At 45.0% G+C, this 14880-nt stretch overlaps 1 protein-coding gene across 1 annotated transcript in view; it reads left to right on the top strand.

The window, feature by feature from the left end:
• CACNA1I (calcium voltage-gated channel subunit alpha1 I) overlaps window positions 1–14880 on the top strand; it is a 95384-nt gene that overhangs the window by 38112 nt on the left and 42392 nt on the right. The window contains exons 5-8 of the mRNA XM_026102357.2: window positions 2237–2552; window positions 3221–3313; window positions 10961–11267; window positions 12632–13035. Of these exons, the coding sequence (XP_025958142.1) occupies window positions 2237–2552; window positions 3221–3313; window positions 10961–11267; window positions 12632–13035 (1120 nt within the window). The remainder of the gene's footprint in view (window positions 1–2236; window positions 2553–3220; window positions 3314–10960; window positions 11268–12631; window positions 13036–14880) is intronic.

The following is a 14880-nucleotide window of genomic DNA, read 5'->3' as shown; positions in this document are numbered from 1 at the left end:
TGCCTGGCTCTCTATGTATCGTTTACTCCAGACAGCTGTAGGATGATATGGCCCTGAGTGTTAGCTACATCTTGCAGTGACTGGAAAGGGAGGGAAGGCAAGGCTGTTGTTTGCAGTCTGTCTTTACAGACCACATATCCCTGGGCTAATTTGAAACTGGCCAAGACACAAGTTAGAACAGCTGCCTCTGCTAGCCATGCCCAGGGACTCAAGATGCTGGTCCTGCTCTCAGGAACAGTTAAAATTTAGAAACACCAGCCGTACTCTTTCTCTTGGATGTGTTCATGCTTCAGAAAACAACCAGGGGAGTCTTACGGAAAGCCACAGTGCTGCCTGGGTGCTTCCAGGGACATCTTTGTTTGGTACCTCCGGGGTGGGGGTGAAGTTGCTGTTTTCATGTACTAGTGCGTTACCTCCACAGGCTTTGGAGGGCATGGGAAAACTACTGGAAAACCTCAGGAACAGAATTGCCTGGGAGAGGTGCTGTGGGAGTGTTGGGAGAGGCATCCCAAAGCTGGGTTAGTGGAAGTGAGACCATCTCCCACTCCAGGTTCCCAGGTCTTCCCAAGGCAGTTGGGAAGTTCAGCTGAAGAAAAGCGAAGCACAGGTTCTCGAATGGGAAGAAAAGATGGGAAGAAAAATGGGCACAGTTCTGGCAACGGGAGCCTTAAGCCACACAAGGTTCTTTGTGCTCCCCAATACTCTGCTTGATGGCAGGTATCTGATGGCTGTTTTTTTTCTGGCCAAGTCAGAGGGAGCCTGGAGAGTACTGCTCTCCTCCTTCCATGGTGCAATGGGCTGGTAAAGTTCCTGCCTGCCATGAACTCTCCGATTACCCTCCCGGGGAACAGAGCATCAATATCAGAGCACAGCTCCTCCTGTTGACTTTCTAGCCTTAACTGATCTCGGGCTTTAAAACATCTTCCAAAAACTTTATACTAATCCCGGGCCTTAGATCAGTTTAAACTGCTTTAAAAATCCAAAGCTGCAGATCATTTTAAACTGATTAAACAATTCTGAAGCTTTAGATCATCTCAAATTGGGAAAAAAGTGAGTGTGAAAACACAATCTGCAGAACGGCAGTGGGGCTGTAGAGCAGGAGCTACTTAAAGCAACCATTTACTGTGTTGATATATTCCTTGGGGAGAAATGACTGTTTAGGATGATTGTCCTTTATGTAAATCAAGAATGGTACTACTTTAATGAGCGTACTTGCATCCATACAGAATGAGAAGTAACTGAGAAGTGAATTGGGGCCACAGCCTGCAAAGTGACAGATACTAGATAAATCTTTGTCTGACTATTACCAGAGAAACCCAGTCTACAGGCACCCAATTCACTAGTAATGTGGATAAGTAATGACAGATCTTTGTGTTTTTGTCCCATTTAGATTAGAATCAGGGCCTTTTTCTCTTTTCTTTTACATCAACACCTGTCCCCTTCCAATGACGTTTAGTAAAAAAGTCTGCATTCACGCAACATGAAAGCTGTATATCGGAGCACTGCAAGGATTGCAAGTGCACCATATAAAGTTTAATGAAAGATTTTAGATCTCCATCTTTCACTTTCCTCATCATTAGCTCATCTCCAGCTGGGCAAGCATAGGTGATTTTAATTATTCATGCATTTGGAAGGTGCTTGCATTATTTGGAAAAAAGCATGTGAACTTGTCATGAAACATTGCACCAGTAATGCCAACCATCAAAGGAGGAGTCAGAGTTAAGGTTAAGTCAACTTTAGCTTTGCATTTCCTGATTTTAAGGCTTAGCTGTGCAACCTTAATTATGCATGAACTGGATTTTTTTTTCTAGAAGTACAGAAGGTTCACTGCCAAATGTTATAAAACATGTCCATCAATGGTTACATACATGAGCACATCGCATAAAGCCTGATGAACTTCCTTAATATCATTGCATCTGATTTAACTTTGATGCTAATAGGGAGAGTGATCAGAATGCAAATGTCTGCATTCCAGCTTCTCTCTGTCTCCAGGCAAGAAGATTGTGTGATTTGGGTTTGGGGCTGGTTGATCTGATGGTGGGCAAAGCTCTGAAAAACAGGGGACTCATGCCTGGAAATTCCCTACTTTCCCAGGAGCCCTGCCTTTCGTTCTCCTAAGGCAATAAACCTAGAAATCCTTTATCCAATTCCTAAATCATAATTGCAGCTCCACAAATGTCACTTAAGGGAAACATCTGTTACAGTAACTTTATGACAGTGTTTTTTATCCTTTTAGACAAGGTGACATTGTCCTACCCCCTTATTACCAACCTGAGGAAGATGATGAGATGCCCTTTATCTGCTCACTGTCAGGAGACAATGGAATTATGGGATGTCATGAGATCCCGCCCCTGAAGGAGCGGGGCCATGAATGTTGTTTGGACAAGGATGATTATTATTACTATAACTCAGTCCGGCAAGAGTTCAACATCAGTGGCATGTGTGTCAACTGGAACCAGTACTACAATGTGTGCCGTACAGGCAATGCCAATCCGCACAAAGGTGCCATCAATTTTGACAATATTGGGTATGCCTGGATTGTGATATTTCAGGTAAGATTTCCTACTAGGGCTCAGGCTGTTTTTTTTTTTTTTAATCTGAATCTGTCTTTGCTCCCACAATGGTTTCTGCAGGGTGGGATACAGTTGAAGAAAGGAAGGGGCTTTGTAACCTCTTTTCAGGCCAGTGGGATAGAGCACATACCACAAATGGTGTTCCTGAAAATGGGAAGGGACATATAGCTGTTTTAGGTCCTTGCTAAAATGAGCTACGTCCTTCAGGCTGAGTTGTATTCTATCTCCCTTTCAATCCAGATCACTATACCAAAGGAGGCTAGATTTTTTTTAATTCTCAGCACACGTTGCAGATGGGAGCTAAAATCCATGCGTTTTTCTTTTCTGCTGGCTGTACGCCATGTCCAGTCCAAGGGGCATAGAAACCCACAGCAGGTTTTTCCCTGCTGTGATCCAGGGAAATGAACTATTTTAATGAAATATTCCTGCTGTGGACTAGCATGATCTCACAGGCTTTGACAGCATGCCAGTGTCACCAAGCAGAACCATGCTGATTTCCTGGAATGGAAATTTGGCCTCCGCGAAAACGTTTTTTGTTTCTCACCTTCCTTGGGTTGCAGAAGCCTTGTCAGTACCAGCCTGCATACCGCGGAATGAACTCTGGAAGCCCACTTTCCTTCTCTTTTTCTTGTTGCTTGTCTTTGCAGGTGATCACACTGGAAGGGTGGGTGGAGATCATGTACTACGTGATGGATGCCCATTCATTCTACAATTTTATCTACTTTATTTTGCTGATAATTGTAAGTATAAGACTGAGAAAGTCTCAGTGTTGCAAGCTAAGAGCCTTTAAAGGGGCAAGTGTTAGGTCAGCATGGACACTGCGTAGCAAATTACTGTCCCTTGATTTGTTCTATGAGCTCAGTTCACGTGATTTTCACCAAGAGTCAGTGGCAGGATCACATAGTTGTGGGTCAGGTTCTTCTCTTCCACTCAAAAAAAATGTTGAGGATTGATTCCTAGAGATGTACGCATCCAGTGTAAGATCATGTTCTCATGTTCTCAATTCCAAAACCAGTAGGCCCAAAAGCACAGAAAAACATTTCTGCATCTTCCCTCCTACCTGATCTCTTTAGATATTTGAAGCTCCTGAGTTATTCCTGCTTTATGGCTTTGGCAACACCTGAATTTGTCAGTCAGATTCAAGGTCTGCCCTGTTGAATTACTTCCTCACCATGAACAACAAAGATTTCATGTTCGCAAAGGTCCTGCAGTCCAGCTTGAACTAGAGTGGCTGTGTGACATGACTTGTGGCTGGTGGGGATGGAAGGAGAGAAATGTGTCAGTGATGAGAACTTACTAGGCTGTTTATAGACCATGTGGATTTATGCATGTGAAAGCTGTTGTTTTGTTGTAAGAATGTTTGTATGAACAAATCCCTATTAGGCTGGACTCACTTTTTGGGTCTCTACCCTCAGACGTTGGAGTTAAGACATTAATAACAGGATTTTTGAGTTACTTTTCCATACATACTTTCCATACATATAAGAGGAAACAAGAAGAACAGCAAGGAGGGCAAATAAAAAAGGGAAAGGAAGGAACATGTTTAAACAATCACAGTTTGTCTAGCTGTGAAGGTCTTCATTGTAGTAGACAGCTGAAAGAGTTCACCTTAGCTTGACTTTGTTTTAATTTTTCTCTTTGAGCCAAGATCAATTTACATCTCTCCTACCCTTTTGTTCTTCATGAGGTGACTGCTGCCTGTCAGGCAGGAGCACAGGTCCCTGGAGGGAGAAGTGAAAAAAATGTTGCCTCTACCTCTTCCATTCCTCATACCTCCCACATGTAAATACATTTTCTTGGAGGGAATGTCCTGTATTTGACAAAAATGGATTTTGTTTTTATGAAGACTGTTGCACTTTTCTCACATGGAGACCAAAGTCAAGAGTAGAAGGGGAAGACCTAGGATGGAGTATGAGAAGTACAAAATCTGTACATGGTAGGTTCAATTTAGTTCCATGTCACTTAGCCTGTAAGAATCTCAGTGTGTATCTCCGAAGGCTACATGCATTTGGGTGGGCTGTTGAATGGACCTGGCTAAAACTTGACCTTACACCTACTATTTGCCCTATGCTGTCAAGCCCTCCTTCAGAGAAATAGGATTTCATGTAGCAGTCACCCAGTAAGGTTTCCATCACAGACTCACCTACCACAGGATCTAGTTTAATTTCAGTTTGATTTGCAATGATTTGAGGGCAAACCAACCTTAATCCAGTTTCTCTCCACACATAGGGGGTGGCACAAAAAACCCCACAGAATCACAGAATAGTTGAGGTTGGAAGGGACCCCTGGATATCATCTAGTCCAATCACACTGCTCAAACAGGGTCAGCTGGAGTAGGTTGCCCAGGACCATATCCAGTTGGGTTTTGAACATCTCCAGGGCTGGAGGCCCCAGAAACTCTCTGGGCAACCCGTTCCAGTGTTCAGCCACCCTCACAGTGAAAAGGTGTTTTCTTATGTTCAGATGGAATTTCCTGTGTTTTAGTTTGTGCCTATTGCCTCTTGTCCTGGCACTGGACACTACTAAGAATAGTCTAGTTCTGTCTTCTTTACATCCTCCCATCAGATATTTATGCACATTAAGATCTCTCCTGAGCCTTCTCTTCTCCAGACTAAACAATCCCAGTTCTCTTAGTCTCTCTCCAGTCCCTTAATCATCCTCATCACCCTTTGCTGGACTCACTCCAGTATTTCCATGTCTTTCATATACTGGGGGACCCAGAACTGGACCCAGCGCTCCAGATGTGGCTTCACCAGCACTGAGTCCCTCCATCTGCTGGCAACACTCTGCCTAATGCAGCCTAGAAGGCTGTTGACCTTCTTTGCCATGGGGGCACATTGCTGGCTCATGTTCAGCTTCTTGTCCACCAGGACCCCCAGGTCCTTCTCTGCAAAGCTGCTCTCCATTTGGTCGGCCCCCAACCTGTACTGGTGCATGGGGTTATTCCTCCCCAGGTGCAGGACTTTGCACTTCCCTGTGTTAGACTTCATGGGGTTCCTCTCTGCCCATTTCTTCAGCCTGTCAAGGTCCTTCTGAATGGCAGTGCAAGCATGTGGTGCATCAGGCACTCCTCTCAGTTTTGTATCATCTGCACATTGCTGAGGGTGCAATCTGTACCATTTTCCAGATTGTTAACGAAGAGGTTAAACAATACTGGACCCAGTATCAACTGCTGGGGTACACCATTAGTGACTGGTCTCCAGCTGGACTTTGTGCAACTGATCACAACCCTCTGAACCCAACAATTCAGCCAGTTTTCAATTCACCTTACTGTCTACTTATCTAGTTGATACATCACCAGCCTGTCCCTGAAGACTGCATGGGAGACAGTGTCAGAAGACATACTAAAGTTGCAATAAACAACATCTACTGCTTCATCAACATCACTGCTTCAGACTTCCTCTGCGGTCTCAGGGGCTTGGGGTTCCTGAGGGCCGGTCTTACCAGTGAAGACTGAGGTGAAGAAGGCATTCAGTACCTCTGCCTTTTCCATGTCCTCTGTCAGTAGAGTCCTGGCTCATTTAGCAGCAGGCTCACATTTTCCCTTGCCTACTTTTTGCTGCATATGTACTTGTAAAAGCCATTGGTTCTGCTGGTCCATTCAGGTCTGAGAATTTATGAAAATACTGGTTCTTTGTGGTAGCCTCCATCTCTCTCTACCTTCTGGCTTGTTAATTCTTTCGCCATCACAAGGGTAAGACATGGAGAGAAAAACAGAGAGATGTCCTACTCCCTGTGGACTGAAGCATGATCCATGGAGAGGGAGGATAACAGCAGTGAAATAGAGCTTTGAGGAATAATGCTTTTACTATGAGACTAGAGAGTCCCAAGGAGACACAATCTTGAGGTGTGACTACATGAGATGGGAGGGCAACTTCCCTCAATTCTATCCCCAGAGGCAAACTGAACATACAGTGCTTTTTGTGAATTCAGGAAGCAATTATTTCCCGTATTGTTTGTTCAGATTTCCCACCATGCAACTGATTTTTATGGCCTACTTGCATTTTCACTTTGAGCAGCATGGCCAGGATATCCATATTTGTATAATGTGTTATTCAACACAGAATTTACTCTTGTTCTCAGTTTCTCCCAGAGCCAGGAGTGACTGTGCAGAGTGCAGTGTCAGTGTTTAACACTTTGAGGCAAGAATACCTGTCTTCTATGGGCCAGTTCCAAAATCTCTCCTCACCTCCAAACTGCATAAATTCTATATGCATATTTTTGGTTTTAAAGTGGGAGCATCCTGCTAGTGTTGGCTCACCTCATGTGGGTTCTCAGTGATTCAAACTTCGTCTCTGAATTTGCAGGCATCTGAAAACCCTCAATTAAACATTCAGCCTGAGATTTTACTGCTAAGTGTCATTGACATTTCTAGACACACCCTCCTCATCTGCAGAAACCATGTAGGTTTATTTCCATCAAACACAGGAGCACATGAACCTCAACTCACTCTGGGGACTGCTCAGAACGGAGGAGTCATAGGCCAGATACATTAGTGGGATGTTTCCTTTGCCTTTGGTGAAGTAACACCAAGAAAGTATCTAGCCTTTCTGCTACATTTTTTGCATATGTAATGCATCTTTCCAGGATGCCATCACAGCACATAGCACTATCACAGCATGAATTTGCAATCACTCAGTTGTATTTCCCCTCTGAGTCTTCTTATGGCAATGACATTCCTTCTTCAAGTCTTCCTTCCTTCCCTTATTCAAGACCTCTTGAAGCACAGTCCTTCTGGCCTTTATTCCTCTCTCCTTCTCTATGGTTCAAAGGCCTGTCTTTCTCTGCAAGCAGGATTGCCCTGACCCTTGGGTCTTTGTTTTTCCACATTCTTCCTAGCTGTGGCTCAAAGTTGTTCTTCTGGGCCAGGATCTCCAGAGCCCTATCCTTGGATTTGTGCTTTCATCCATGACTTCTTCCTACCTGAGACCACAGACATATCTTCAGACACCTACTTTACAACATGACCTGTTAATGCTCATATGGCAGTAAGAAGACTCTACCACCTGAATATATTCCCAGTGTGGTCTAAGACTCCTTCCACATAGATGTGCTCCCTGAGGGGAAGAGCACTGACTGACACTGGCCCCTAGAGTGGCCTTGCAGAACAACTGATAAAAGCATTTTGCACATTCAGCAAATTGTAAATAGCTTCCCTCTCTGCCAAAGACCAGGGAGGTGACATGAAGAAAGGCCTGCTTTCAGCTCTCAGGGGTCAGCGCTCCACTTGAGTCTTCCCACTTGAAGTCCAGCTGCTTCTTTGTGTCACTACTCCAGCTAGCTGGTTTCTGGTGTCACTCCTGGAATAGAGAAAGCTTCAGGTTTTTTTGCACTTTAAGGAAGGTGGCATTCACATTGCAGCACTCAGTGGCCTCATTGAAGTGCTCTGTGCTTATATGCGTAGGCTTCATATGTGTTGGGAATCCAGGCATGAGCAATAAAAATAATGGGCAAACAGGTCAGCGTCTCCAGCACTGGTCAGGTTTTATTACATATGGCAGAGAAGGAGATCGAGCCTTAGAGTGAACAAGGGCAGGATCAGCTTAATCAAAGTTCACTTCAGTCTCAGGGCTGAACAGATCTCCTATATTGAGGCTTGGAATCTACAGTCTCCTTCTGGCTCTGTCAGTCAGGAAAATTTTCCGTGTCAGACACTTTTGGTTTCCCTGCTCAGCTAGCTGAGGTGGCTTGCTCAGTTCTGAAGCATCTGGGACCCTTTCTGTCTTTCTGCTAGTTAGGAGGTCAAGTTGAGCTCAGCAGGGCCTTAGAATCTGTGGACTTGCCTGTCATCTTAAGGATAAAATAAGCTCGCTTTGTGAGCACATTTGCTGTCTTTAGCTAAGAAGTTCAAGGATCGGATGGGCTAGATGCCATATCCAGTCCTGCCACTTCTCCCCTTTTTGGTGATCTGGTGGGAGAGCACAGCAAATGATTGCGTGTGAGCATAGGACTTAGCAATGTGAAACCTGAATCTCCCTCAGGATTCGTCAACCCCAGGCTTCTCAGGTGACCCTGCTCAAAGCATCTTGTTGCCCTGTGCCTCAGCTCCTCTACTTGTAGCATAGGAGTATTTCCCTACTTCACAAGGGTGCTGCAAGTTTTAATAAGTTGTTGTTTGTGAAGTTGTTGGAAGCTGTGAAGCATTAGGCAGTGCCATAATTAATGTCCAGAAATGTACCTACACTATGTATCCAGATCCCAACCCTGCCTCACTCAGTGTAAGAGGAGGGAGATACCTGAATGGAAGAGCATGTGTGAGTGTTGTGTGATGCTGGGGATTGCTGAGGGGGAAGAGGGCAGGAGAATGTGTTTGAGAAAGATTTGGATCCTCAGTCTTACTCTCATTAGTGAAAACATGGCAAGAGATCATGGACTACAGAAGCCATGGAGGAAGGCAAAAGGATCTGAAGGAGGCATCAATTTTCTTTTTAAGGCCATATACAGAAGCTGAAGGGAAAATAGGCTGAAATATGGACAGGAGGAGAGCGAAGAGAAGGGCTCAGTGATGAAGGAGAACAGAGTTAGAACAGCTTTGAAGACTGATGAGAGGAGGATTAAGAAAAAAAACAAAACCTTTATTTCAAAATGGTTTATTATTCTTATGCTGAATCTGATTGGGAAGGGCTTCATTTTTCAAAGGCTTATTCAGATGCTAGCAGGGCCATCTCCCCTTTGAAATACTGAAAGCTACTGTATTGTATCTCCTGATGGAGCTCCTGGGCACCTGTGTGCAGGAGAAAGGGACAGCCAAGGGAGCAAGTTTGTTGGCAAGGGAGGGGCGGGGGGAGTGACAAGGCCTGTGCAGTGCGATGAAGGCTGCTTGTGAAGGTAAACACTGGGGTACTCCCTTAAAAAATGCTCCATCTTTTCCACCTCCAAGAGCTGTAAGCATGTCATGCGCGTACTTATGCTCTCCCCTTCTTTGGAAGAGCTAAGTTTTTCACAGCTCAGGGGAAGACACATGCATGAAGGTAAGGGCAGGACTAGGTCCAGCTCTGTACAGAAGTATTTGCTTGGAAAGAAGAGATGAGGAGGTGAGTCAGTGGTCCTGTGAGGGGTCATACAGAGGGAACGTGGTGCAAGTATTTCCCTGTAGTATCATAGCAGTCTTCTTATCAGTGATCTTCCCTAGTCCAAGGGACACACAAATCCAGTGCTAGTGCTTCCTCTCCTCCCAGCAACTGTCCCTCAGAGCCCCTTTCAAAGCAGCACAGACATTAGGTCCTTGTTCAAAGATCAGACTGTGTTTTATTGTCGCCATGTCACAGCTTACAGCTCTACAGGGAGTAAGCACCAATCATGGCATCATAGCTTTTGAAAATGATTTTGAACATGGTTACCAGCCCTTGTATGTGTGAAATTGTCATTCTATTGAATCCCTGGTTTTATCCTGAGTGTAATGGATAGATCTCCTAGTGGAGATTCATCTATAATTTAATAATACTTACCACTGAGATGGCGATTTTTACCCCTGGATCTCTCAGCACCAAGGTATATTATCTCTGTTTCACATATGAGAAAACTGAAGCAAAGGAAGATTAAAGGAAATGTCCCAATATATAAAATAAGCCTTGTAGGCTCTTCGGCTTCTGTAGGGTGAATAACAAAGACCTGCAGCATTTTGTTTCGTTTCTAAGAAATTGTGGGATAGGGCTATGTTTGTTTGTGTATTTGAAATGGAAAGCCTATCTAGGCTGGAGGACAATATGTGCAATATGTCTAATGTTAGAAGAATCAGAAGAATAAAAGTCGAACAAGGAAGGGCTCTTTTTGACAGACTATTTAGTACCCATTTCAAAGTCATTAGTTTTTGTAAATTCCTGTTTGATTTCAAGAGCTCATTTATTTTTGCAAAGTGTCATCTCCCTGTACAGTAAATTAAGGTGTAAAAGGCAGAAATAAATGAAATGTCTGAGAACGGTGATGTGTCCTCCGGAAGTCAAAGACGACTGGAAATGACAGTGCATGGTTTCTCCAGTAGTAGAAAAGAAAATAGGAAAAAGCAACCAAACCAGCCCTTTGTCTCTCACCTTTTTTATCATAGAAGGGAGGGAAACAAGTCCAGGTCTTTCATCAGATCCTTTGCACATCACTTCTAAGTGACTTGCTAAAGGTCCCAAAGCCAGGCAGTGGAGCCAAAAATAAGGCTCATTTTTCCTGAATTTCAGTTCAGAGCTCTAGACTCCTGCATGAAAATGACATCAGGTGAGTTCTCAAAAAACAAGGTCAGCCAACCCTGGCTTTCTCTAGAATCCCCACTGTGCTCTGGTTCCATTCCTCTGTCTTCCTCCTGTTTACTTTCTCCTCCTCTCTCCTCTTTCATCCCCCCTCCTGCATGGTCTGCTTTCCACTGACATCCCCTGTCTCTCCTTCTCCTTTGCTACCAGGTGGGTTCCTTCTTCATGATTAACCTATGCCTGGTGGTCATCGCCACGCAGTTCTCGGAGACCAAGCAGCGGGAGCACCAGCTGATGCAGGAGCAGCGGGCCCGGTACCTGTCTTCCAGCACAGTGGCCAGCTACATGGAACCAGGAGACTGCTATGAGGAGATCTTTCAATATGTCTGCCATATCATGCGCAAGGCCAAACGCCGCACCCTTGGGCTCTACAACAGCCTACAGAGCTGGCGCCAGGGCCATGTGGAGCCAAGTAATGCCAAGCTGGGCATGAACAGGAAAAGCCAGAGACACTACAGTAAGCATTGCACATGCAAAGCTGGAAACACCAGTAGTCGAAATGTGAGAGTATCTGGGAGCATCCCTGTATACTAGCTTGCCAAAGGACATGTGACTAGGAAGCACAGAGTTAGAATTAATATTGGCCGGTGAGCATAGGGCCGTGGGCAGTGCACCAGACCAGCAAGGTGGGGGTGACCATCAAGATTGCTGTGGCAGGGAACATGGGAAACCCAGGTCTGAAACACAAAAACAATAGTGGAACAACGTTAAAGACACTGACTGAGGCTTGGAAAGGGCTCCAGGTCTGGAATAGCAGGGGGATGGTAGCAGTTTGGGACAAAGAAATGTTAGTGAGATATGATGGAGTGGTATTAGGGAAGGGACTTTGTGACACAGGAGGTCCCCCTGAGCTCCCCTCCCAAACTGAAGTGCTATGGGATCTCAGGATGGAGGCAAGTGAGTAGAAGTGCAATAGGGTGTCTCCTAAGCAAGGAAGAGGAAGGATACTGAAGAAGTCAGTTTTGATGTGCAAGGGCAATGCACATCTTGTTCTGTAAAATTAGGCACAAAATACCATTTAAATTGGATTCCTGGACTGAAAAGTGACTGTAAAAATGGTTTTATAGAGTTAGCATTAACTGCCTCTTGATGCCTTTCATAAGAAATACTCCCAGTTAACAAGTAAAAAGATGTATTTTCATTCAACTAGTCTTGCATACTCAGTCTTTCATTTTCTGTACTTCCTGGGAGGAAAGTTTCTGCAGTCCTCCTGCACTGTGTTATGGAATGAGCTAATTCATTCCCCCAGTGTCCAGTTGATCTGCCAGACCCAACTGAAGGACTGAGGAACACAAACTTAGTTTCCTCAGTGAAGTCAGCAGGTCTGTTCTGATTAAGAGTGTACAGACTATTAAAAGGTACCATTCGTGCACTTGCTTTTTTATCTTCTTGAGATACTTTGCTAGTGTAGTTTCCCTAATTTAGAGAGTTCAGCTCAGCATCTGGATTCTCAGAAACCACTTGTAGCTGTTTAGGCCAAAAGCAGCCCTTATGATCGTTTTTCTCTCAGTCCTTGCTTAACACAAGCCACTGAGTCTCAAGCTGTGATTCCTGCATCAGAAAAGATCGTTCTTTCTCTGATTGGTGTGAACCCCCACTGAGCCTAATTATGGGCAGCTGAACAATGCCGTACCTTTTGGTGACACAGTCAGTAAACCAACCAAATGACTTTATCACCGCCCTTGAGATGATACGCCAGAGTTTAATTATCCTCCCAGCTAAAGAGCCCAGTTACCCCAAAGCCAAACAGGTGCCCAATTTGGATACATACTGGGGGGAAACAAAGCCATGTCCTTTAAGCAGGATCATTTTTCTTCCCAGGGCTTTGCCAGCAACACAACTGTCTTGACTGCACTCCTCAGGGCCTAGTCCAGCCCATTGCCCTGACGGCGACCTCCGATCCCACCAACTGCCCCCGATGCCATAGGGGAGAGCACAAAGCATCCCGACGTCTGTCTGTCCTGGACAGTGCTGACTCAGACCAGGAGGATGGAGGAGCCAGTGAAGAGGAGGGAGATGGTAGCAGGGGGGACCAGGGTGCCTCAGAGCTGGAGAAGGAGGAGGAGGAGGTGGAAGAAGGTGGACGGCTGAAACTCTGTAGTGACATGTGGCGGGAAGTGAGGGTCAAGCTTCGAGGGATTGTGGACAGCAAGTACTTCAACCGTGGGATCATGATCGCAATCCTAGTGAACACTATCAGCATGGGCATCGAGCACCATGAGCAGGTAATGCATTGTGGGGAGCAGGGTGGGCAGTGGCAACTGGTGAATCATGCTCTGGGTTTTGGCCTCTGTAAGCAGCTGATGCAACTCATTGGAGGCAGAGACTGAACAATTTGGACCCTGGGTCATGGCACAGATGGTCCCAGCATGGCTTTGAGATAGTGTCCGGATCTTGCAGGATCTTTTCTTCCTTATCCCTGCACTTAATCACTTCCACTGTCTCCATGTATTTTCTTCTCACCTCCTTTAATCCCTCTCTTTTCCTCCTCCCTTCTCACTTTTATCCCTGTATTTTTCTTTCTCTCCGTCTCTTCTCTCCATCTGCTTCTCTCTTCCTTCACCCTCATCTCTTCCATCTTCCACATCTCTCTCTCTCATTTCTCTCTTCATTAGCTTACTGAATCCTTAGTCTATTTGGTTAATTTAATGTTCCCTCTGGGGATGTCACAGGCACTTTACCAGCATCTCAATTCAAATCCATCAGCTTGCTAGCCTTTCCAGCTTAATTAAGAGATGCCTGAGCACAGTCTATCTGTACAAGAAGGCTAAGAAAAGCACCATCTCTCATATCCAGTCATTTCAGGGGTCTCAAATGGCTTGAGTCTTTCCTTTGCCCTGACAGCCAGTGATAGATAGGTCAAGACATAGACAGCAGGTCTGGGCACAGGTTTAACTTTTTTCCCAAAGTTGCCAGCAGCTCTGAGTCAGCAGTGCATTTTATCCTGATAACAGACTCGTGAGATGGAGAAGGATTTTGTGCCTTCATTTTATAGCTGGGCCATGGAGGCTATGTCTACTGTGCGATGTGAAGAGCAGGCTTGGGAGGCTGTTAAGCATGCTGAGCCCTTGACCTTGCATCCACATTGCTGGCTGGCAGCTCTGTTTCACTTTGGGATACAAGTGTCCATGTTGTACATCCACGCTTCAAATCTGTGCTGCCAATCTGAATGTGACCTTGATTCACCCCATGTATCCTGCTTTGCCCAGATAACAGAAATGAGATTTATCTGCTACTGAGATACTGACTACACCAGGGAGCTTTGGAGCTGAAGCTAAGTCTAGGCCTGAACACAGTCTTGGGTATCAAATAGAGGCAGTGAGTGAGTCTGATTTAAGCAGGCATTCACACTTGTCTTGTGCTATAACAAGCATGGATGGAGATATCTTGAGACCCAGAGTTGCTTAAGTTCCCTTTTCGAGGCAACACAGTGGCTGAGCCAATATTGGAAGCCCCAGATATCTGGATCCCTCACACACACCAAGCGCTAGACCATTTTTTCAAAGCCCAACCAGTTTCTGATACAAGTATGGGAAACCTTAATTTGATCTCAGAATGCAAAACTGCTCCATATACTTCAGTACCAGAAAAATACTGGCAGGAGCTCCTAGAAGAGCCTGGAGGGGTTGACTCATGAAAATAGATGAAAAAGAGCTATGTATTTATCACGTAACAGAGAGATGACTAAGGGCTGAAGCCCAGGACAATATGAAAACTGCCCACCAGTATTTTAAAGATGTGAGCACCAAGTGGGGAGAGGCATTGTTCATTTTGGTTTATTGGAGACAGTGTGAATTAGGAGGTCAGAATAGAATATTTGAGCTGGAGGTAGAAAATTCACTCTGATGTTCTGACTATTGTAAGTGCAGATTTAAGCCGTTCCAGACTGCCTCTGCTGTGTTGGTACAGCCCTCAGCAGAGTCGGATCTGCTTGCAGCCTCAGGGTTTCTAGTAGCAGGTTATTAATGAAACATCCTTAAAGTTATGCTATCACTTTTTATCCGTAAGTAGCTAGCAAAAGCCCTGGCCCTGTGGGCTGTTTCTACTACAAAGAAAAGTTGATTGAATTG

The sequence above is a fragment of the Dromaius novaehollandiae genome, chromosome 1, assembly GCF_036370855.1.
Source record: "Dromaius novaehollandiae isolate bDroNov1 chromosome 1, bDroNov1.hap1, whole genome shotgun sequence".
NCBI lineage: Eukaryota > Metazoa > Chordata > Aves > Casuariiformes > Dromaiidae > Dromaius > Dromaius novaehollandiae.
The sequence above is the reverse complement of the archived record's forward strand: the minus strand, read 5'-3'. Positions and strand labels throughout refer to the sequence as shown.